Below are 22572 nucleotides of genomic sequence, written 5' to 3'. Positions count from 1 at the left end.
ATTTCTAAGATAAAGAAAAATTAGGATGAGACTGATTAAAGTTATTATTAGCATTTGGGAGTCTAATATGTATAGAATTAGCAGATTATTTGGAGTACATAAAAAAAATCTTAATGGTTAGAGAAAAATAACAAAACGAAAAAGAATGTATTTCCTCTTTATCTTTTTTAAAAATTCTAATACACTTACAAGACTGTTAAATAAACATGCCTCTAGACCTTGGACCCATTTACACCATTTTAATATGAAAATAAGTAGGAATGGCAGAGTTATTTGTTTTTCTCCATCTGTTGTATTCCTTTGGCTGTGCCAGACTCTGACACTGCACTCTGGGTTGAATATACCCTAATTAAACTGAAGTTTTTCCAATGTGATTATATGGTAATCATTTCTATTCTGCTGTAATCATAGGAAGGATGTCTTAGACTAATTTTTTACTATGGAGAACTAGATAAAAGTAGGGCCAACACAAATGATATTTTACTCTCTAATTAATTCAGTTGGCTAGAGCCCTATCATTCTAACAACACATAATCTTTGATAGGCAAGTTGTGGGAAGAAAAGATACACTGCCATTTAGCCATAGAAAGTCTCACTGTTATTGTACACAGGTGAAAAAAGAATAAAATACCTTCAGTGTTCATTAAGGGAACTCTGTGATGTTGGCTTCTCCATTCCTGAAAAAAAGTAGGAATATAATGAATAAATGCAGACTCTATTTAATAGAAGATCTGACAAAGTTAGGAAATGTCTTTTTGTGTTAAAAATGCATTTTGAACCTAAAGCAAATGGCTCTCTATTATTCCAAATAACCATGATGAATTTAAAAAACATGCAACCTTCTCATCAATTTTCCATTACTTAAAATCTTTCATTATAAAGGCTTTAAAAGTGTTCCTATTTTGGGTCACTCAATAAAGAAAGGAAAAAAAGAGAAAAAATATTGGGCAGATAAATAGCTACCTGCTATGGTGCTCTCCAACTTTTAGATGACTGACTTTCCAAAACAAACAAGCCATCAGTGCAATATTTTATTCTAAGATTACATAGAAATGAGGTTCTATACGTGAGTGTTACTGCAGGATTTTCCAGGACATATCCTCAAGGTATAAAATATAGGGCATGTAAAAAAGAGGCACTCTAAACTCTAGACATAAACCTCTACCTTTACAGTGCTAAGAAGTTGAAAGATCTTCTAATTTATCCTTCATGTTTGTTAATTTCCAGCAGGTCTTTTCCTCTTATTTTTCATCTCTTCTGTGTGCTGCCTCGGTTATACTGGTATCAATATGAACATGAACAAAGCTCCTTGCTTCCTTACTGTGAGCTCAGTAACTTTACTCTAGTAAAGTTTTGTTTTGTTTTGTTTTCTTAAATTTGTGAATGGAAGACAGCACAAGCACCAGAGAGTACATACCATCTAGCTTTTTGATGGTTCCGCTTTCTCTCTTCTTCACCTGTACAGAGAAACCTGAAGAACCAACCATATTTTTAGGCAACATGGTTCTTCCCACACATAGGCACCTGCAAGTTTGGTTTTGTTCTATAAGCCAACTTGTCAGAGAATCTTTATCTGAATTAATACTCATGTTAATTTTTTTGAATGGAGGTTTTGTTTTCCATCTCAACATATATCATTAGTATAACTCAACAGAAGGTTATCTCTGTGGAGTCAGCCTATCTTAACCCTTTCACTCAGTATGAGTCACTAGGTGCCATGTGGCAGGATGCAAAACAGGAGAATGACCCTTTCCTCCTCATATGAAAATCTTGGCCTTCTTGCTTAGTCCAGGCCTTGCTTTGCACATTTAGATTCCCTGTTATGCTACCTTCCTAATATGCACCAAGTGATTACAGATCTCATCATTAAAATTTATTAAACATAAATTTGCTATAAATTTATGTCTGAATTATCTTGTTTCAAATATATCATATAAAATTTTGATGCTTTATTGAAATAGGATTTTATAAATTGATCTAGATGTTCAATAGGGTTGGACAAAAATTCCCTTAGGTTACAAGGAAATGAACTCTGACCAATGTCACCTAGCTAGGAAATCTGCTAGGGAATCTCAGAAAATGTAAGATGATATTGTCAAACTGTAGGGATGCAACGTGCCAACAACAGCTTTCAGGAAGATTGTAAATCACAATAGTAATGGGCTAATGATGCAGCAATTATTGCCAAGAAAATAAATTTGAAGTACTGGGTGACTAGGAAATTCAATTCAGAGTTTCCGGTTAAAAAGTAAAAAGTAAAGAGCAATGCTAACAAGAGAGAAGTGTATCAGGGAGAAACTTAGCATGTCTGACTCCACACTGCTTGCTTCTTTTGACACTGTGACCTCAAGCTTAGAAACTTCTGCTTAGCCCGGCACATAGGCATGCTACAACTAAGATTTATAAAAATTGATTTTTACCCCAAATCTACCCCATCCAAGGATAAGGAAATACATATAGAATTGACTATGCTATGTTTAAGAAATGGCATGACCAGATTCCTGTATGTAAAGATCAACTGACCAAAGACAAAGAAGTTATACAAGCTTCCTGAGATGTCTACAGAGGTCAGTAATCGTTTTGACTCCAACCTCCCCCTGACTTCCTCCTTTCGCTAACATAAAAGAAACTTGATTTCATACTAGGGAAGATGGTTGTTTGGGATGATAGTCCACCATCTCCTCAGTTTGCTGGCTTTCCAAATAAAGTTGCTCTCCTTACCCAACATCTTTCCTCTTGACAGGCCTACTGTGCAGTGAACAGAAGGAGCTTGGTCTCCATTACAGAAGTACCAGAAATATGCAGATTAATTCCTTTTATCTTTGCTTAATAACTTATAAACAGCACCATATCTTTATATTTATGCTTTTATTAATAAAAATACTTATCAGGCACCTGGGTGGCTCAGTTGGTTAAGCGACTCCCTTTAGCTCAAGTCATGATCCTGGAGTTCTGGGACTGAGTCCCGCATCAGGCTCCCAGCTCCATAGGGAGTCTGCTTCTTCCTCTGACCTTCTCAGCTCTCATGCTCTCTCTCTCTCTCAAATAAATAAATAAAATCTTAAAAAAATACTTACTGACTTTTAGTGCTCATTATTTATTAGTGAGAATCTCATTTTAACTTTGAAAAAATTGAGCATTTCACATTGTAGTATGAAAAATTGACATGATTGCAGCCATTTTGAAATAGAGCCAGAGGGTCCACTGCAGAGAAAGTACTTTACCTCTTTTGTTTGAACTGGACTATAAAACTTTGGACTGGGGGGGTGCCTGGTGGCTCAGAGTCAGTCTCCTATGGTCCAGGCTGGAGGTGCAGGCAGGAGGAAGCCGGGGCGGCCCACTGGGCGATTCATAAATCCTGTAACCAATAAAAACTCTGTTCCAAACCCCGGGCGGGATTTGAGATTAGAAGCTCCTGTGGGCAGGGCACTTCCTGTGCCCCCGTTTTTTCTACCTAAGACGCAGTCGCCCAGATGCGCCCAGATTTTACGAAGAAATAACTTAATCAATGAGTAATGCTATTTTTAGATAGACTGGATTAACGTCTTCATTGGTTTATAGAGCTATGGCTTGGGAATATAATTAATAAGACGTATTATTAACTGTGAATCTTTTGCTAATTTCCTATTTATATTTCCGATCATTTGATAAAAGTGAAACCCACCTCAATGCAAAGACAGGATGTAATAAATAATTGCATAAATATTTGGTTCCAAGGCTAATCTGGACTAAGATATCCGCTGTTGAGACGCATTTGCAGGAGGAAATAGCTATGTTTAAAGTAACTATTTTTTAAGCAGGAAGCTTTCTGTTAGCCCACCTTCTCTTTCCCCTCACGCCCTTGTATTCACATACCGTGCACAAGTCAGCGGGGACAAGAAGCTGAGCTCAGGGGCTGAACTGTCCATTTGAAAAAAACGATGCTAAGTAAGGCTTAGATCCTCTTCTAGTTCTTATTGTCTCATCCAACTCAGAAATACTGTGCCTTCTCTCCCTAAGTGAAATCCTCCACCTTGGCTCCGGATTCTGGCCACTTTCATTTCACCTCCTATCATGAGTTCTGTATCTTCTCTCAACAGATTTTCATCTTCTCCTTAGTTTTTCCCCTTGGCATTTAAACGTATTTATCCACAGCCTAAGCGTATTAAGGGCAGGGAGAACGGGCGGGCACTAGAAGTGCCCTGCCCACAGGAACTTCTAATCTCAAATCCCGCCCCGGGTTTGAACAGAGTTTTTACTGGTTACAGGATTTATGAATCGCCCAGCGGGCCGTCCCCGCTTTCCCTGCCCGCGCCTTCCGCCTGGACCGTAGGAGACCGGCGGCGGGACGAAAATTGCTAGCGGACACTGTACTAAGGACCCGTCCTTCCCCTGGCCCGCACCATCTACGTAAAATGCGGAACTTCCAGGATACCTTAGGCCTAGGAACCATCACGCATGCAGTTCGTCCTCCGCGGGCCTGGGAGCAGTAAGTTCAGCCCTAGAGACCGTATACGCATGCGTGAGAACTGGGCCGCCGCACGCGTGTGATGTCACTTGCGCGCCCTTCTAAACTTCCTTGTTTTTCTTTTAGTGCGTAGGTGAGTGAATTTCTACGTGGGTGTGCAGTTCGTTGGATGGGTGTGAAGTCTTTCGGTTTGTGAGCGGGTATGCTAAAAAAAAAAAAAAAAGCTTAGTTTAGATCAAAATTTGGTGTCGTTATTGCAAAAAAACCCTTCATAATTGTCTTTAGCGTGAGAGGGCTGTGTTCAGTATCTTGCTTGGCGTTTTGTGAGCCTCTGAGTTGAGGTAGTCTAAGCCCTCGCCCTCACAGAGCTCCAGGGGCTTGGGGAAGGTTGATGCGCACATATTAAAATTAAGTTTTGGCATTGGTGCGTGTCCCACTCAAGACGTTTGAGAAAAAAGATTGAAACTACAAATCAGAAGTTAGTATCAGTTTAATAGTCCTTGAGATTGTATAGGGGCTGGAGGCAGGAGGCAACATATATTTTGGAGTAATAACCTTTTGGTGCCCATTTTTTTTTTTAAATTATTTATTTATTTATTTGACAGACAGAGATCACAAGTAGGCAGAGAGGCAGGCAGAGAGAGAGGAGGAAGCAGGCTCCCTGCCGAGCAGAGAGCCCACTCCGGGCTGGATCCCAGGACCCTGAGATCATGACCTGAGCTGAAGGCAGAGGCTTTAACCCACTGAGCCATCCAGGCGTCTCAGGTGCCCAATTTGAGTACACAATATTACAACTGCTAAGGGATGAAAAAAGAAAACCAAATTTTTCAATCCCTCTCCCCTTCCCCGGTAGTACATTTTAAAGCACAGTTTTGCCAAAGGACGTTGTCAGTGCAGTTTTCACAGGTCCAAAAACTGGCTTTTAGAGGTACTTCTTTAAATAGAAAACTAAATAGAAAGGCTTGAGTTTCAGTGTCTTAGGGCAAGGTGTATGTAAACCCTTGTAATAAAATTACAGAATAATCCACTCCACCCCCCAAGAGTGATTACTAACTTAAAGGAAAGAAAAAGCAAAACTAAGTCAAAGAAACTTAAAACTACTGACTATACTTTGGGTAAAACGCTGGTCTTTGTGTTTTCAGCAGCAAGCTGTCAATTTCCTAATTGAATTTGCTTTGGACAACATTTTGAAACAGAGCTGATATGCCACTTGAATTAATAAAAGAAGTCAATGGAGTGCCTGAAGTTGAGCTGCTAAGTGAATTAAACAAAGTAGATATCAGTTCTCTACAGCCAGGTTGTGATTATAGCAAAAAATACATCCAGGTAAGAATTTTCATCACTCAGAATGCTTTTTTCTTCTAAAAGGAATGCTTATTTTTATGTTTAGCTTATTTCTAAGAGTTGTTTTAGGAATAGTTTTATGTGTGTCACAATGTTTGTCGTTATTTGGTGCTGTTATTCTTAATTATCTAGTGTTCATTTAGCAAACATTTATTGAATTCTTCTGTGATACAGTGGAATAAATTCCGAGGGTACAAAGATGAATGAATATGATCCTTGAACTAAAGGGGACTGAATTCTTTTGGGTTTGGACAGTTTACCTAATCTCTGATTATAATTAATAGGTTGGTATTAGCATTGTGGTATGTGAACATTTAGGAGAGAACCTTTGGTTCTGACAAGTTAGGTCAGGAAGATGGAGCTGGAACTTAAAAGGATGACTGAGATTATACCTTTCATTTTGGGTGTAAGCAGCCCTCAAGTGCATGTTGAAGAATTTGCATGTTACCCTAAAAACTGTGGGAGACCCTTAATAGATTTTAAGCAGGACAAAAAGACATGATTTACTTTGAGTTTAGATTACTCTGTCTTTTGGGTGAAGAGTATATCAGAAAGGGCAAGAGAGTTGCAGTAATTTAGTTTAGAGTTGATGTTGGTCTGAACCAGGGGCAAGAGGAGATGATGGGATGGACACAGACAAAATAGTAATGAAATAATAATGATAACAGAATTTAACATTTTTAGGAACTTGGTAGTGCTTTATGTATATCAACTCATTTAATCATCACAAAACCCTGTGGATGGGTACTGTTATTCTTGGGCTGTGAGGAGACTGCATTTCCAAAAGGTTAAATGATTGGCTTAAGATGCAGTTAATAAGTAAGTAGTAGAGCTGGTGTTAGAATTTAGACATTCTTGCTTTGGAACTGACAATATAAGAAGCAGAATCAATAGGTTTTAGAAGATGATTAGATGAGAGAGGTTAAAAAGGAGTTCTGGAAATTTCCCTGGTTTTAAGTCCTGCCAACCCTGCGAGAATAATAGGCATACATTTAGGAAGAAAGATAACGAGTTTGGTTTTGGATATCTTTCAGGGGTTATTAGAGGTATCCAGGTAGTAATGTCCTGTAGGCAAATAGATTTGGGGTTCTGGAGCTCATAGGGTTCCTCCTCAGGGAGATTTGGGCCAAAGAACAGAATGAGAAGATGTATTGAAGGATGTCAATATTAAGAAAGTAGCATAAATAAGAGACAGATAATCCAGAAGCGTACGAGAAAAACCAGGAGAGAGTGATGTTTTGTATACTTAGTAAGGTAAGATTCAAGGAGTAGTATCATAACTAGTAACTCACAAGTAGTAACTCTTAGATAAATTGCTTTCTGGTACACACACTCAATTGATTTACATATGTTCCCTCTTTTAAGTCTTGAAAGAACCCTGGGAATAGATACTATTATTCCCATATTATAGTTGGGAAAACAGATACAGGTTAAGTAATTCATCCAAGGTTAGATCCAAGGTTAGCTAGTAAGTGGCTGAGCTGTGATTTGAATTTTCATTGTCTTTGCTACTAACCAAAGCATTATGTTGCTGCTAAACATGCAAAAACATTTGGGAAATATCTGTTAGATTTAATAATCAAGAAAGTACTGGTCACTTGGAAAGACTGATGTTGCTGGGTTGGCTTTTAGTGGTTTGAGGATTCAGTGTTGGGTGAGAAGGTGAAAGCAGGAATTGTCTTTCAGGGAGTTGGAGTATGTTGTGGTATTTAGATATTTTGATTATGGAAGTCATAGTCCTGTAATAGGAACAAAAAGTTTTTAAATTTTAGCTGAGTCAGTTTTGCATTTGGTTAACAGTGACTGGCTTTTATACTATCTAAAGTTAACTTCACAACTACTGCACTAAAGTGAAATAAAACACATTACATTTTTAAAAATTTATCTGCATTTCCTTTCCTCTTCTGTTCTTTCCTCACCCTGTCCCCTTTTCCTCCCAGTACACTCACACTCAAAACTCATAGACCACGTTCACAAATTTATCCTATAGCAGTTTAGCACCCTGAAAAGGAGTGGAAGCCCTGGAGACTTCCAGGCTGGTTGGATTCAAGCACAGACCCACCATTTACTAGTGTTGTAATTGGGAAAGTAATTTTATCTGCCTGTGCCTTATCTTTTCCATTTGTGAGCTAGGAATTGTAATAGAACCTACTTCATAGAAATGCAATGAGGATTAAATGTAAAGTACTTAATGAATTCTGGGGAGGGGGGTTGGGAGAAGGGGGTAGGGTTATGGACATTGGGGAGGGTATGTGCTTTTGGGTAAATTGGAAGGGGAGATGAACCATGAGAGACTATGGACTCTGAAAAACAATCTGAGGGGTTTGAAGTGGCGGGGGGGGGGGGGAGGTTGGGGTACCAGGTGGTGGGTATTATAGAGGGCACAGCTTGCATGGAGCACTGGGTGTGGTGAAAAAAATAATGAATACTGTTTTTCTGAAAATAAATAAATTGGAAAAAAAAATGTAAAGTACTTAATGAATTCTAAGTATTCAGTAAGTGCTGATTACTGTGGTCAGTATAAAGGTATCATTAACGTGCCTTTGGACAGGAATTTACCTAATCTCATAGTTTTCAGTGAAAATAATGTATCATAATCTCATTCACCAGAGACAGGATGATTTTGCAATTAGTGAAGTTCAAGCTTCAAAGGCTTTACTTGAACAAGCCCAGTACCATGTTAGGAGTCTTAGAAACGAATTTACATTTTCATATTTGTAAAATATACGCAAGTGGAATGTTTTAACCTAAAATGGCTAAAATTGCTATCTCTTTCCATTTTGCCTTCCCCCTCCATCCCATTTCCTGTCTTATCAAGTGACATTGGAATGGCTGAGAACATTTTTGGAACATGTAGGTAGGGGGAAGTTGACTTGTGGAATAGGTTTAATGAGTTGTATTTGTGTGCTTTGCAGTTCCATTTATAGCCAGTATACCACCTCTCCTGGTGTAAGAAATGTTCTCCAGGAACACTCCCACTCCCTGGGTAGTATAGAAGAAAAGTACAGAGTCAGAAGTTGTAGGAGGGTATGAATATATACTGTTAAACCTAGCATGGGATGTATAGTTAGTGGATAAAAATAGGTACTGAAACAATGGAATCAAGCTACTTCAAGGACAGTTGTTACAAATCTTAGGCTTATATAGGAAAGAAACTTAATAGAAATTTTTTCAAACTTGTCAGCAGTCCTAAAAATTTACACAAGGTTACTAATAACAAGTGGTGAAGTAAATACAGTTGTTGTAAACTATCAATAACAAAATAATTATGATTTCTCACTTTAAATATTCCATTTCATATTAAAGAATACATTTTGTTGTAAAGGAAAGAAGAGGAAGGGTTGCATTTAAAGAGGGTAAAGGGTTAATAACATTGGGGACAGTTAATAACACAGGGATCTGTCTAAATATGTTATTGTTACTGATTTGTAATTTCTGCAAGATTTCAGGTTTTTTGAAGTTTATTAAGACTTAATTGAATAGGTCGCATATGGTTTGCCTTCCTGAACATTCCTATAGTTGATAACAATGTGTTTTCAGCAATTGTCTGGTCTGTTGGTCTGTGAATGTTAATGGTATAAACTTGTATGATTGTGTTTTCAGGTCTTCTCTATTTGTACTGATTTTATTTCTCCTTGTTCTATCAGTTACTGAGAGAGAGGTGTTAATACCAGGTATGATTGTGGATTTGTCTGTTTCTTCCTTTAGTTATATCAATATTCATCTGTTTCAAAGCTTTTTTATTAAGTGTCTATGTATTTTGGATTGTCATTTCTTTTTGATGAATGTATCCTTTTGTCATTATCAGCTGTCTCTGTCTCTGGTAACTCTTTGTGCATCTGTTTTTTCTGGTAATATAGCCAAGCCAGCATTCCTAGATTAACTGTTTAGCTGGTATGTCTTTTATTTTTAATTTATTTATTTTTATATTTTAAGCATCCCTTAGATAGCATTCATTAGATCATGCTTTTTAATCAAGTCTGTCTGTCCAGCAAAATCACTATTTAACCGGATGGAGCCACTCTGGCTAAATAGGTCTTTACACTCACCATTTATTTGGAGTGCTTAATTTCTATGTAAAGTAATTGTTATAATGGTGTTTAAGGAATACTGTCTTGCTCTTTGATTTCCATTTGTCCTTCCTGTGATCCTCTTTCCTCCCTTCCTGAGTTCTCTGGGTTCTGTTAAATATTGTTTCCCATTCTATTCTATTTTCTCTGTTGGTTTGAACAGCAGCACCTGCCTTATTAATGGTTAATCTAGTACTAACAATACATTCTTATTAAAATCTACTTAGAGTCAATATTGTACACTTTTCACATGACACTTTTTATTTCTCATGTTCTGCTTCATTCTTCTCACTTGACAAATAAAAGAATTTTATAGCATCAAAATTTCATTTCCTACTCCCCTATTCCTTGAGCTGTTAGGATATATCTGTTTATATGTGTATTATAAACTTCCACCTTACAATGTTAGCTCTTACTTTTAAATGGGAAATTGTCTTTTAAGGAAATCAAGAGAAGGCAAAAATATAGTCTTTTATACTGACTGACATATTTACTATTTCTGATGTGTTTTATTTTTACCAGTAGACCCAATTTTCCCTTCATCTTGAAAAATATCCATTAGCATTTCTTGCAGTACAGCCAGAGATGAATTTGCTTAGTATTCCTTCTTATAATTGGGGGTGATACGGGGCACCTGGGTGGCTCAGTTATTAAGTGTCTGCCTTAGGCTCAGGTCATGATCCCAGGGTCCTAGAATTGAGCCCCACATTGGGTTCCTTTCTCAGCAGGGAACCTGTTTCTACCTCTCCCACTTCCCCTGCTTGTGTTCCCTCTCTTGCTGTGTCTCTCTGTCAAATAAATGAAATCTTTAAAAATGGGGGGGTGGTACATTTAATATCTAATATTCACTTTTATCCTGAAAGCTAATAGAAGATTTGTGGAGTCTAGGCCAACTATAATTTTTACTCTCAGCAATGACTCAGTTTTCTGTCCCCCATCTTCCTCATTCACAGCAATGTGTTGAGGATCAAAAGTCTTCCTCTGGGTGAAAATTAGATTTCTTGGACTGTAGAAAAGGAACCTTGAAATTATGAATCTGGGAGTTTATGTAGGACAGTTATCCAGCTTTACCCTCTCCCTCTGAGAGACAGGACAGAAATCTCATCTCCTGAATGTAAATCCGTCATTGAGAATGTAAAGAACTGTCTCAAGGGTTTCTCCATCCCTTATTGAAATGTAAACACATAACTTTGAGGACATAAATCTCCCTGGAAGTCTCTCACTATTCAGTCATCCTTAAACTTCCAAAGCTTGTTGTTTAGTTCAACTTCCACTTTTTTCTCTTGATGTTTGAGGAGTACCTTTTCCAGGTTTGAGGGCTCCTCCCCAGGTGCTGGGCCTCTCTCCCTAGGTGCCTGAGTTTTTGGCTTTCCATTGTTGTAAAATCTGGGTGTCCCATTCCAGAAAGCAGAATGTCATTTTTCAGTCATTCTGAACTCTCACTTAGAGCTTTCATCCAGGTGGATCAAGTGTAAGAGTAACAAAAGCACCTGTTTTAAGTTCATTTTGATTAATTTAATCTGATCAAAATTCTCTTGATTACTTTGTGTCTTGATAGTGTGTCCTTTCTGTGTTTTTATATGCCTCATAATTTGTTGTTGTAGGCTGTACCTCCTGTGACGGGCAGTGGGAACCAAAGGCAGTAGTTTTTTATTCTTGGGAATGTGCGGGTCTTTCTGCGAGGCCTTTAGTGTGGTGTGTTGAGTTAATCTAGTTAGAAGTTGAGTGAGGTTTCGACTTTGTTATTTTGGTTACTTCAGTGTGCTGTAAACTTTAAATTCCTTTAGAATTTCTTTGTATTTAGAAGGAAGTTTGGTTGGCCAGAGGGGTTTTCTCATTGTCCTTAGTTAGGTCTTTTCCTTGTGCTTAACTTCTGCTGAAGTTTCTCTCCCAGCTCTAGTGCCTCTGTCTCAGTAGTACATCATGTTAATTAATCTTGTGATAAGTGGATGTCCTTTGTTCTGCTTTAGTCTTGGTGTTGTCAGGCAGGGTGACTCAGGCAAGGTGACTTGGGTCTTGTGGGTGAGGTCTGCTAGTGATTCTGCCCTGTCCCTAGCTGTAGGTCTGGCGCTCACAGCTGCATACCCCTTTCTCCTTATCCCTAGAAGAGTAGAGAGTGGTTTTTCTCTGCAGTACGTTTTCACGAAAGCTCTAATGAGAGTCATAGCTTTTGTCCTCCTAGGAGTTTAAGAGCTTTGCCCTCCTAAGCAGTTTAAGGACTTTATTTTGAGAGAAATATGGGGAAGGGAGATGGGGAACCCAGGCAGGGTTTCCTACAATAGTCAGGCCTGACTCCTGGCCTGACTTTTGTCATCAGATTTTTGGAGAAGAGCTTATAAATGGGTGTGAATTCCCGCTTGTGTTTGCAGCTCCCACAAGTTCCAGGTCTTCTCAGTGGCCCACACTTAGCCTTAGCAACTCATTAAAATGTTAGATGAATTTTCTGACAGATGTCAGGCAGCATTTGCCATTTACTTCAGGTGAGCAACTGCTTGCCACCCATCTCTCCTTGAAGATCTTCCCTTTCTTTAAATTTCTGATTAGTTGGGGACGCCTGGGTGGCGCAGTTGGTTGGACGACTGCCTCCGGCTCAGGGCGTGATCCTGGAGTCCCGGGATCGAGTCCCACATCAGGCTCCCAGCTCCATGGGGAGTCTGCTTCGCTCTCTGACCTTCTCCTCGCTCATTCTCTCCCTCACTGTCTCTCTCTCTCAAATAAATAAAATAAAATCTTTAATAAAAAAAAAAATTTCTGATTAGTTGGTTGCATTGTGACCTCAACTCACTGTTGCCCCTCTCTTAGTGGAGATACTTTCCTTTTCCTAGATTGCTGGTTAGTCGGTTGTCTTTTGATTTTAGTTCTCTGGCAGGTCAAAAAAAGGTTGAAATTTGTACATTGTCCAACCTTTTGTTGTACTTTCCAGCTTTCTACCTCCAAGTGGAACTATTTTTACTTCTGACCGAATCATGCGTGATTGAAAGCCTGGTTTTAATTTTTTTTTTAATTCCTAGTTTTATAAGTAAAACTGGTGTAGGAATGTAGGTTTTTGTTGTTGCTGGCTATATCAAAATCTGGAATATTAGTGTGGGAGATATGTATTAGAGATCCATTTTTATTTTTTATTTTTTTAAAAGATTTATTTATTTGACAGAGAAAGAGAGAGAGCACAAATAGGCAGAGCAGCAGACAGAAGGAGAGGGAGAAGCAGGCTCTTCGCTGAACAGGACCCTAGGATCATGACCTGAGCCGAAGGCGGCCGCTTAACTGACTGAGCCACCCAGGCACCCCAGAGATCCATTTTTAAATTTTATTAAATTTAAAATTTAAAAATTTTTAAATTTTATTAAATTTTATTTCTACGTGGAAGTTTTCAAAGAGACCTATAATGTTAGGATCGTTAAATTTTAGAGCCAGAAGAAAGTATAGAAACTACCTACATTAAATACTTCATTTTATCTGAGAGACTGTGATTAAATAGCTTTTTTAAGGTGACAGACTTTGTTAGTTATAGAAGAATGAGGACTAAACTCTGTGTGCTTTAGTTCATTGCTTTGCCCTCTCTACACTGCCCTCATTTATGACATTTATGACATTACCATTTTGCATTTTTTAATTCTTTAAATTAGGGTTTATTTAGTGTTTAATTAGTTTTATAATTTAGCTATTTTAATAAATTATTAAATAATTAAATTTATTTAATTTTTTAGTGTTTAATTAGTGTTTATTTAGTTTAAATTAGTGTTTATTTCTTTCTAGGAGCAGACTCTTCATTTTTCTTCTGTAGAGAACAGCCTTCTGGGGGTTAAAAGGAAGCTGAAGTTGAGCTAGCTCATCTTTATCTGTAAAATGAGGAATTGGATAATACTTAACTAATAAGATTGCTTAAAAAATTAAGTTATGACCCTAAATAATTAGGTCTTCTGAAATTTATTCAGTAAAATCACTTTCATTTCTTAAATATGGTGACTTGAACATAGTACTTTGATTTTTTTTGGAAAAATAAAAGTTTATTGCTTTTAAAATAGTTTTTCCAATTTTAACTTATCTCTTCGTGTTATAATAAGCTCTTTTGGGTTTTCTGTATAATCATTTTTCTCTCATTTTAGGGAAAACTCTCACTTATTTCTTCTTTAACTTATGGTGGAAACAGAACAGCTGTTTTGAAGATTGCACTACAAGGTATACAGTGTAATAAGACAATTTCTGCTTAACTTTTTTTTTTTACCTTATCATCTACAAATGGATAACTTATATATGTGTACATGCATGAGCACAGAAATGATTTCTAATGGGTAATACATATACAGTAGTGTAAAAAAAACTATAGAATAAATAAATTTTTCCATACCACCTATCCTCTTTCCCCTCACCCATTTCTTCTGTTTTACTTTAGATTCCTTTAATCTCACATCTAAACTGTTAAAATAGCTAACTGGTACCCCTGCTTCTAGTTTCACTAGTGTGACCTAAACAGTTTAGCAAACTTAAAACACTGTGTTATTTGTTATCTAGGTATAGTTATATGAGATTATGCCTTCTTCCTAGTAACCGTGAAATAATCCCGGTAGGCTAGAAAGATCTGCCATGCAATATTTGAGGACCGGAATAGGTCTCATCCGAGTCGTAAAATTGGACTGAAGAATGGCCTGCCGCAGTCAGTGGGAAACAGACTTTGAATTACAACATACTTTAACTACTGAAAACCAGTTTTATATTAGATACTGTTCTAGGTATGGGAGATACAGCAGTGACCAAAATAAAGCCTTTGCCTTCGTGAAGTTTACATTTTAGGGGAGTACGTAAATTCAATAAATAATTACGTATGTAGTATTAGATAGAAATGTGGTCTGAAGAAAAATAAAGCATAATAAGGTAGTAGGCCTGATGAATCATTCTTTTGATATATTGTTAGGTTTAATTTACAAATACTTAATTAAGGATTTTTACATCTAAGTTTATGAAGGATGTTGTTCCATGTCTTTCTTTTCTTGTAATGAGTTTGAGTTTAGTATCAGCGTAATGCTATCTTCCTGGAAAGAGCTGTTAAGTGCCTCCTTCTATTCTATTTTCTGGAAGAGTTTATCTGTAATTGCTTTTATTTCTTTCTTAAATGTTCGTAGAATTCATCAGTGAAGCCAACTGTGCCTGGAAATTTCTTTATGGGAAAGTTCTAAACCCTCAATTCAGTGTATTTATTTATTAATAGGGCTTTTCTTTTTTTTCTTTTTTCCTTGAGTAAGCTTCAGTAGTTTGTTTCTGAAGGAATTTGTCTATTTCATCTTAGTTGTCAACAATATTGGTAAAAAGTTATTCATAATATATTTTTGATATACTTTTAGTGTTGGTAGGACCTGTAGTGATATCCTGTTTCATTTATTTGATAATTTGTGACTACCTTCTCATTTTACCCCTGATCATTTTGGCTAGATATTTATTTTATTGACATTTAAAATCACCTTTTCTTTTCATTGATTCTTTTCTGTTTTTTAGTTTTCTTTAACATTTTAGTTTTTGTTAATCTGCTGTTATCTCCACTCAATGTACTATTAACTTCTAATACTATATTTTTCAACTTCGAAAGTTCATTTTGAGATTTTTAAAATATCTTCCATTTCTCCTAATCATGTTCATGGAGGTAATTTTTTTTACTGGACACCAAACATTTAGAATTTTATATTATCATGTTGGATTTATTTATTTATTACCCATCCTTTAAATATTACTTGTCTTTATTTTGGGATACATTTAATTTTCCTGGAATCAGTTTGATTCGCTTCATTGGGTGGATATAGAACAGCCTTTATTTTCAGACTAATTTGGCCTTATCACCAAGGAAATAACCTTCTGACACTTCTGCTCTCTGCCTTGTGTATGAGGATTCCATTCTGTGTGGTTGGAACCAGAACAATTCCTAGCCTTGTGTGTCTCAGAATTGTTCTGCCTTTTCCTTTCATGGGTTCTTTCTGTACCTGAGGTACTTATCTTCCACGTACTTGGAGAGAAGTATTCAGGCAAAGACCTGAAGGACCCATCTCATGGTTGCAGAGCAGTCTGTATCTGTGCTGCTGTTTTTGGCACTCTGCCCTGCAAATTCTAGCCACCTTGCTGTCCTCGTATCTGAACTCTTCTGAATTTGGTGAAGGCTGCTGAGCTTTGTTGCATTTTAACTCCATTTTCTGCTGCGTGGAAATTCTTCAGGAAGTAAGCCAGGGGTATTGCCTTATTTTCCTTCTCAGAACACTTTCCTGCACTTCCTGTTGTCTGGTACCTGAAAACTGTTGTTTCATATATTTTTCCTTAGCTTTCTAGTCATTTCTAGTCATTTTAAGACTGGAGAATAAACCTGTTAGTCCGTCATGGCCAGACACAGACATCTGATAGGTCATTTAAGATATTAACAATGTTAGAAATCACGGTGTCTTTATATTTGATACACATTAGTGATTCAGTTTATGTGTATGCTTGTTTTGAGGAGTTGAAGAGGTAAGTGAAGGGAGGCAGTAGGCAGCTGTGAGGCAGTTGTTTCACTGCTGCATGCCACCAGATCTGACAGAGTAGCAGATTCGAGAATTCTAAGTCACACAAAAAAGGCTATCATTTTGGGAAAGATCTTTCATATACTCCTATAGATGCATAAAAATCTGATACAATGGCAGTTTCTTGGAGTAGTTGAATATTTGAAAGCTGATATGAATGAGACTTTCCTCAGATGATATAATCGAGTCTTAGCATTTTGGCCCTGCTGCTCTGGTTGTAGAAGGTGATCTCTGGAGAGTGAAAATTGTGGAAATTCTTTTTTTTCCCAATTGTTTCATTTTCAAAAATCATAGATAGTTTGGTCTTTACACATACACTATTCTTTTACTCTTTAATTTGTGTGTGCTGGAGGAGAAAATCACACTTACCTATATTAAAACTTAATGTGCTGACACTGTAGATTGCTGGAAGTTCAGAAAATGAACTATTTTGGGGGTGATATGTTATATAGTATAAAAATTGAATAATTACCACACTCAATTTCTTTTTATTATAAACATGGAAAGTAAATAGAATGTGGATATTTTATACTGTTAATGTAATATTTATCGAAATTTATAAAATGTATTCTAATTGAATCTTATAATAATTTTGGTTTTAGTACCTAATAGTATTCTGTGCATTATCTTTGCATTACTTAAGGTATTAAACTAAAAGTGAATTATAAAAATTTTACTTATTCTTCATAATTATATTTTGAAATAACTACAGTTTTTAGAATGTAGTTATCAGTCAGTTTTCTTATGTGTGTAAAACTGCTGTATCTAATTAGTGTTTTTCTGTATGTGTTTTTTCCTCTATAGAACAAGAAAATTCAAATTCAGAGATCAACACCATCAATGTATTATTTTTTGGAAAATTAGCAAAGGACTGTGCAAAAGTTTTCTATGAAGGGGTAAATTATTTTCATGTTACTTTTTGTTTTGGGAGTATAATTTAAAATTATTGATGTTATATTCATTCTGTAGATCTTTTTTTGGTTTTATTTTCTTTCGTTTTGTTTTACATATTATGTATTTGCAGGTATATAAAAAGGATACTTCAGAAATAGTTTTAAAATTGTAACATTCCAAAGAGATTATAAAACTTAACACTGACATAAAAATGGACAATTTTTTCTTTCACTTCATTTTAATATTTAATATTTAACAGAATGTCTTAAGGATATATACATTTTCCCCTCAATTAAAAAATAATTCTTAATAACTAAAAAATTATAAGCTATAACTGTATTTTTTTATTATTTTCTGATAATTGTTTCAAAATACATGCCTGTTAAATCCAACAAAATGCTACCAAACTGAGCCAACAGCAGATTAAAAGGAGCAGACACTATGACAAAGTGAGATTTATCCCAGGAGTACGGTTTGGTTCAGCATAAAAAAATCAGTCCATGTAACATATCACATTAATAGAAAAAGGGAAAAAACAGATGGTCTTCTTAACTGATACACAAAAGGCATTTGATAAAATCCTGTACTCTTTTGTAATCAAAACACTTGGGAAACTAGGAACATAAGGAAACTTCCTCAACACCATAGGGAAATTATGAGAAACTCATAGGTAACATTAAACTCAGTGGTGAACAACTCAAAGCTCCTCACTAAGATTAGGAACAAGACAAGGATGCTTACTTTACCACTGCTTTTCAACCTTCCACTGAAAGTTCTAGCCAGAGCAGTTATATAAGAAAATGAAATAAAAGACACCTAATTTTAAAGGGAGAGGTAAGACTGTCTCTATTTTCATATGACAGGATTCTGTATTTGTAGATCCCAGAGAATCCAAAAGAAAGCCACTAGGATTAATAAATGAATTCAGCAGCATTGGAGGGTACAAAGTGGACACATAAAAATCCGTTGTTACTATTTACCCATAATGAGTGGTCTAGAAAGGAAGTTATGAAAACAATTCTATGTGTGTTAGCATCTGAAGGAATAATATACCTATGAGTATATGTAACCAATGAGGTGAAGGATTTCTACATTGAAAGTTAAAAAAACATTGCTAAAAGAAATTAAATAAGACCTAAATAAGTGGAATGACATTTGTATTCTTGGGTAGGAAGACAATATTGTTAAGCTAGCAGGACCAACCAAAGTGACTTGTAGATTTAGTGTAATCCCTATCAAAATTCTATCAGACTTTAGAAATGGAAAGGCTGACTCTCAAATTCATTGAGAGTTTCAAGGGACCCTGAACAATCTAGTAAAAGGATAACAGAGTCAGAAGACTCACACTTCATGATTTCAAAGCTCAGCACAAAGATACTGTAATCAACACTGTGGGACTGTTATAAAGATAGATATGTATAACAACAGAATAGAGTTAAGGGTCGAGAAGTAAACCCATGTATCTATGGGCAGTTGATTTTTGACAAAGGTGTTAACATCCATTCAGTGTAAAATGATACAGCCACGGTGGAAAACAGTTGGATGTTTCTTCTTAGAATCATGATATGACCTAGCAACCCCACTAATAGATATACAGACAAAATAATTGAAAATAAGAATTCAAACAGATATTTGTACACGAGTGTTTGATGGAGCATTGCAGCAGTTCCCCCCTTTATCTCTGGGGACAGGTTGTAGGACCCCCACTGGAAGCCTGAAACTGTGGATAGTACTGAACCCTGTATACATTGTTCTTCCTATATATACACACCTGTCATAGTAAGTTTAATTTATAAATTAGGCATAGCAGGAGATTAATAGCAATCAATAATAAAATAGAACATTTATGGTAATATACTGTAATAAAATTAATGTGAATGTGGTTTCTTTCTCTGAAAATATTGTACAGTGATTACTCTTCTTGTGATGATGTAAGATGATAAAAGGCATACATGATGAGAGGAAGTGAGGTGAATGGTGTAGGCACCGCAGTATAGCCTTAGGCTACTATTAACCTTCTGACAGTATGTCAGAAGGAGGATCATCCGCTTCTGGACCATGGTTGACAGTAGGCATCTGAAACCATGGAAAGCAAAATCACACACGAGGGGGGACTACCTCATTTATAATAACCAAAAGGTGGCAAGAACCCAAGTGTCCATTAGCAGGTGAATAGATAAAGAATGTGCTATAGTCATATAGTGGAATATTACTCAGCCATAAAAAGGAATGAAGTTCTGATACATGCTACATCATGGATGAACTTGGAAACATTATGCTAAGTGAGAGAAGCCAAACACAAAAGGACAACTATTGTGTGATTTCATCTATATAAATATGTGGAATAGGCAAATTCACAGAGACAGAAAGTAGATGAGAGATTACCAAGAGCCTGGGTTGGTGGCGGGGAATGGGGAGTTTTTCCTCAGTGGTTAAAAAATTTCTACTTGGGGTGAAGAAAAGGTTTGACAATAGGTAGTGGTGATGGTTGCACACATTGTGATTGTAATTAATGTCATTGAGTTATACACTTAAAAAGGGTTAAAATGGGCCACCTGGGTGGCTCAGTGGGTTAAGCCTCTGCCATCAGCTCAGGTCATGATCTCAGGGTCCTGGGATGGAGCCCCACATTGGGCTCTGTGCTTGGCAGGGAGCCTGCTTCTCCCCTCTCTCTGCCTGCCTCTGTGCCTACTTGTGATCTCTCTCTCTCTCCTTCTCTCTGTCAGATGAACAAATAAAATCTTAAAAAAAAAAACTTAAAAAATAGTTAGATGGCAAGTTTTCCATTATGTTTTGCTTCAGTTAAAAAAACATGTCTGCAGTGCAATATTTAGGCAATACAGATATGTAATAGAAAATGAGTCCTTCAGAGTTCTTATGCAGCATACTTTCTGTTGGAGAAAGGTAGATAGTGAACAGATAAACAATTTTCTAAGTGGCAGACAGTGCTGTGCAGAATAAAGCAGGGGGAGAGAGAGATGTGAGGATATATTTTAATTTGATGAAGGAAAGACTCTGATAAGGTGACATTTGAGCAGAAACTTGAAAGAAGTAAAGTGGTCCTTAGATATTTGGAGTAACCAGGAATTTGTAAGTGCAAAGGCTGAGAAGTATGAATGCATGTTCCAGACACAGCAGGGGGGTCAGTATCTAAGTTCCAGCAGGTGTGATTGGGGCAAAATGCTTAACTCTGTTCAGTGTTTTTCAATTTTATTCTTGAAAGATTAAAAAAATTCTTCAAAATTTTTTATTTAAAAAATTAATCTTTAGAGTAAAATCAATAAAAATTAATTTTAAAATTCTTTAAAAAATCAAGATAGGAGTATTAATACCACCCTCACTGGATTGTTGTCAGGATTAGAGATAAATGTACCTACTGCTGGCACTGTGTGGGAACTTAGTATGTGGCCAGTTATTATTGTTATGACTCTCTATCTTGCTGTAATTAGGTGCAGCCCCAATGAGGAAAAGCAGCAAGAGAAAGTGCACCTTGGTCTTAGCCCAGAAGTGTGGCTTCCAGTTAATTACTGGATTTTGAGTAACCATTGATAATCTCCAGATATAAATTTAATCAAATATAAAGTAAGAATGTTGGATTAGCTGAGAATTTGAGTAATTCTGGAATACTGTGGTTTCAGAAACTTACCATTTATAAATAATTTAGTGGACTTGAGAAATGCTGTTTTTGTAAAACCTGTCTTTGGAGTCTAGAATAAAGATTTATTTCATGTTAACTGTCAGAAAATCTACCTTTTTTTTTTCTTCTAACCAGTGTTTTGGGAATAGATTGCTGAACTCAAATTTTGTCTTTTTGGCCAAAGCTTCTATGAAGAGGTGGTAAATCCATTAATGTTTTCCTAATTCATAATTTGAATAAAGGAAAGGAGAATCAGTGTAGTGATTTTTCACTTCTGTGAAAAGTTTGTTATTCAATCCCTGGTGTATTTTAAAATTCTAGAATTTAAGGAAATAAATATTTCCTGTGTGATTGACATCCTAAAACTCCTGTGATATTTCATCAGACTTTCTCTTAGGATGATAAATAGAGTAATTTTAGGTGCAATTTTAAAAACTGGAGGTACATAGTTCTAATCTAGTTGTTATGGCATAGCAAAGTTCCAGAAGCAAAGATACTAAAAAAGAGGTGTTATCTGACAGTTTGCTTCAGGCCACTTAGGTAGGGTAGAAATCAGTAGCTCTGTAAACCTATTTTGATGGGGCACTTTTTGTGGGTGCCTCCAGTAAAAGCATGTTGTCATTACTATTATTATTCCTATTATTATTATTCTTGCCCTTTAAGGCATGACTTTATTTCGGCTTAGGTAAAATAATTAATATTCATGATGACAGTTCGGAATTATTAAGAATTCAGTGCTCAAGGAGATCTGAAGTCATGCCATTTTTTTTTAAGGGCCATAGTCTCCAGAAATGATGAAGTGGAGAGGGGGAAAAAGGGAGAGAGTATGGATGAAAGTGAGAACATGAAGTAGGTGTTTAACAGGGGAAGATTCACTCATTAAGAAAAATAAATAACATTTTTCCTTTGAACTGGAAAACAGTATGTTACAGTGCTTTGTTGAGATAGGGAAAAATGAAAAATACATCAGTTCAGTGATGAATTTGCATGTGATACTAAGCTATAACATATTTTCTCTGACTCCCCATCCTTCCAAAAAAAAAAAAAAGTAAACAAAACCAAATAAATGCTGTTAACAGCTTCCTTATTCTTCAGGCTGCTAGACACACACAGGGAAGTTTTGCCCTGATACATTGAGTTAGTAATATTTAGTTTTCAAGAATTACAGAATATACGAAATAAATATGAAATGTAGTTTAATGTTCTTATTTTGGATCATTCTTTCCATTCTGTAAAGAGTTCCACTTTTTTTTCCCCAAGATTTTATTCATTCATTGGACGGAGATTGAGAGAGAGAGAGCATAAGCAGGGGGAGCAGCAGGCAGAGGAAGAGGGAGAAGCAGGCTCCCTGCTAGGCAGAGAGCCCAGTACGGGACTTGATCCCAGGACTCTGGGATCATGACCCAAACCGAAGGCAGACACTTAACCAGCTGAGACACAAGTTGCCCCAAGAGGTCCACTTTTAGCATTTTTAGACCGTCCTTTCAACTTGCTAAGATCTTTAAAGTTGCCTTTCCTTTCTTCTGTCCTGATATTTTTTAATAAGTAAGATATTCAACTCTCTGCTTCAGATTCTGACCAGAGGAAAAAGACAGTTGTAATGCATGGTAAGGAGGGAGGCTCTAGCATCCTTTCTTTTTTTTT

The 22572-nt window shown here is 36.5% G+C and overlaps 1 protein-coding gene and 1 long non-coding RNA gene across 16 annotated transcripts in view; one reads left to right on the top strand and one right to left on the bottom strand.

Annotated features, from left to right (window-relative positions):
* Nucleotides 1–4466, bottom strand: part of LOC122905036 — a 39887-nt gene extending 35421 nt beyond the window's left edge. For 7 of the 10 annotated variants that reach the window (XR_006384304.1, XR_006384299.1, XR_006384306.1 and 4 more), the window contains exons 1-2: nt 3856–4155; nt 632–677 (exon numbers count right to left, since the gene is read on the bottom strand). This is a non-coding gene — a long non-coding RNA (uncharacterized LOC122905036). Of the gene's footprint in view, nt 1–631; nt 678–3224; nt 3359–3855; nt 4156–4414 lie in introns of those variants that run through there. The other 3 variants (XR_006384302.1, XR_006384300.1, XR_006384301.1) reach the window with 3 other exon arrangements.
* The window catches only part of POT1 (protection of telomeres 1), an 80169-nt gene continuing 61998 nt past the window's right edge, over nt 4402–22572 (top strand). Inside the window, exons 1-4 of one of the 6 annotated variants that reach the window (XM_044246502.1) lie at nt 4402–4468; nt 5590–5773; nt 13968–14040; nt 17202–17293. In XM_044246502.1, coding sequence (XP_044102437.1) covers nt 5651–5773; nt 13968–14040; nt 17202–17293 — 288 coding nt within the window. In that variant the 5' untranslated portion in view covers nt 4402–4468; nt 5590–5650. Of the gene's footprint in view, nt 4469–4490; nt 4648–5589; nt 5774–13967; nt 14041–17201; nt 17294–22572 lie in introns of those variants that run through there. The other 5 variants (XM_044246505.1, XM_044246500.1, XM_044246503.1 and 2 more) reach the window with 5 other exon arrangements.

The sequence above is a fragment of the Neovison vison genome, chromosome 4 (assembly GCF_020171115.1).
Source record: "Neovison vison isolate M4711 chromosome 4, ASM_NN_V1, whole genome shotgun sequence".
NCBI lineage: Eukaryota > Metazoa > Chordata > Mammalia > Carnivora > Mustelidae > Neogale > Neogale vison.
Note: the sequence above shows the minus strand (reverse complement) of the source record. Positions and strands in the feature narration are given on the sequence as shown.